Here is a 2,107-nt window from a genome sequence, read left to right on the forward strand (position 1 = left end):
GGTGCAAAATACGCCATGAAAAATGACACCAGGGCGCGCTTGGCGTTTCATGCAATCGGTATACAAAGTAAATTCATTAAAAGAGTTTTAACAACTCTCCATGATGTTTTCGATGAGCAGTACCATCGAATCACTCCAGAGAAATTCCACAGAGGTGTGATATCTGCGATGCTTTTTACTGATTTTTCATTGTAAAAATTTCATTTAAAAAAACAAATAATTTTGTTTTATTTTCTTATTTTAAAATATTTTCTAGCTACATTTATTGAATTATTAATTTGTTATATAATTTTATATAAATACTTATATTTTATGGATTATAACGACTCTTTTGTTAACATTCAAAATCATGAATCGGGTAAAAGAACATTTTTACGATCACTAATCAAACTAACAAAATGAGTTTGCTAGTTTCTTCTATTTTAGAATTTTAAAAACATTTAAATAAAGAAGTCTTTTTTGCTATAATTCTCTTAGTGGCATCTTTTGTGAAATAGATTGCAAAAGGAAGGCAGCTGTTTCCAGAGTGAAAGAAAAAATCATCGCCATTAACCACAATTGGACAGCATATCTATAATTTAAGTATTTTATTAGGGCAGCAGTTAAGAACAAGAAAATGTGTACGGAAATTAAATTTAGAAATAAAATCAGCTACTCAATTTCCTGGTTTGTTGATCTCTGCTGGATCCTCACTTTAATGGGCGTTAAACTCACAACGCTCAGTCTTCTAAAAGATCGACGTACCTGCGAATTCTCAGAGGAAGAGGAAGTCGCTGGATGCCATCAGGAAGCTGCCAGTTGTCGTGCAGGACACGCCTTATGGAACATTTACAGAGATGAGCTAACTTGGATGGATTTAGACACCGTTGTTTCAGCAAAGGAGTCCAAATAGCAGTCCTTTCGAGAATAGTCACTGCAGAAAAATCCCAGAGTGGTCTTTCGCTTATCCAGGAGTAAAGAAATTGGTTATTGATGACACTTTGTAAAGTTCCGACACTAAGTTGAGGGACAACACGAATAAGGAACTGGACACACCTGGCCATTGCATGAGCGTGTTTTCTCTCTTCCTCTTCGGGATGTGTGATTTCTCCAAGTATCAGCCTCCTCAAGCATTTCAAAACGAAGTAACATACGACACTTTGTAAAGTATACGGACATCCCCAGAACGTCTTTAGATTGAAGTCGCATCCAAGTCTGAGCAACAAAAGCATCAGATCGGGTTTGCACATATCGATGGTGTTCAAGAATAAATTGGACATCCGATAACAGATCGTGTCAATAAATCTGTCATCGAAGCCAAACACCAGTCTACTTGCATTGGAAGCACGATGGAAATAGAACACGGGGGACTCCTGGACTGCTCGTTTGCTGGGTACGTCTCTTCCAGTCCATGACCACAAATGGTGGATCTGATCGGGATAAATCAGCTCTTGATCACGAAGTCCCAGAAAGCGATCGCAATGATACAAACACATCAAGACGTCCTTGGCGAGGGTCACGTCGCTAACATTCTTCCAGAAACACACTTTAGCAGCAGTGTATATCAGAGTTTCAAATTCGGGATCATCAAATTCGATACGCATTTCACACTTCCATCTGTTGTATAAATCTACGATAGTTCGGATGTTTTGTTTAAGCGATTGTTCGTCATCTTCGGGAGAATTTAGAAGGGTATCCACAGCTGTGAGAATTGCTTCTTTTAAATTTGTGGATGATATACTGCAACATGATAGCCGATCCATATTTAAAGGCCTAATTAAAATCCCTTACTCCTGTATGACATTTATTTAAGTTCATTCTTTACATATATTCCATTGTTAAAATTCATTTTTCAGTTTGTCAACAATGTCCAAGTTGCATAGGATGAATTAAGAACTGTTGTTTGAATTTTCCCTGTATGTTCAAAATGGTTTTCGTATGCAGATAATCAGGAAAGTTTTCCTCGATGTGATATGACCCCTTCTAAATTTCTTAAGGTGGTAAGTAATGCAAGTAAATTTGACACCGATGGATGTGGCAATCCATTTATGACGAGCTGAATGGGTGAGCAGCTTGTCCATGTGGTTGCTGAAGCAGAGCTTAGGATCAAAAACAACCTCGAGATCAG

The 2,107-nt window shown here is 37.6% G+C and overlaps 1 protein-coding gene across 1 annotated transcript; it reads right to left on the reverse strand.

The window, feature by feature from the left end:
* Positions 1-719: 719 nt before the first annotated feature.
* Positions 720-1,742, reverse strand: LOC150090295 (uncharacterized). Its single transcript, XM_090390248.1, has one exon. The coding sequence runs from the start codon at positions 1,740-1,742 to the stop codon at positions 720-722; it is 1,023 nt and encodes a 340-aa protein (XP_090246374.1).
* Positions 1,743-2,107: the final 365 nt, after the last annotated feature.

This window comes from Mastigoproctus giganteus, chromosome 2 (assembly GCF_048544385.1).
Source record: "Mastigoproctus giganteus isolate SK-2022 chromosome 2, ASM4854438v1, whole genome shotgun sequence".
NCBI lineage: Eukaryota > Metazoa > Arthropoda > Arachnida > Uropygi > Thelyphonidae > Mastigoproctus > Mastigoproctus giganteus.

Coding starts and splice junctions, on each gene's coding strand:
- LOC150090295 (XM_090390248.1), bottom strand. CDS start 1,742: ATGGATCGGCTATCATGTTGCAGTATATCATCCACAAATTTAAAAGAA.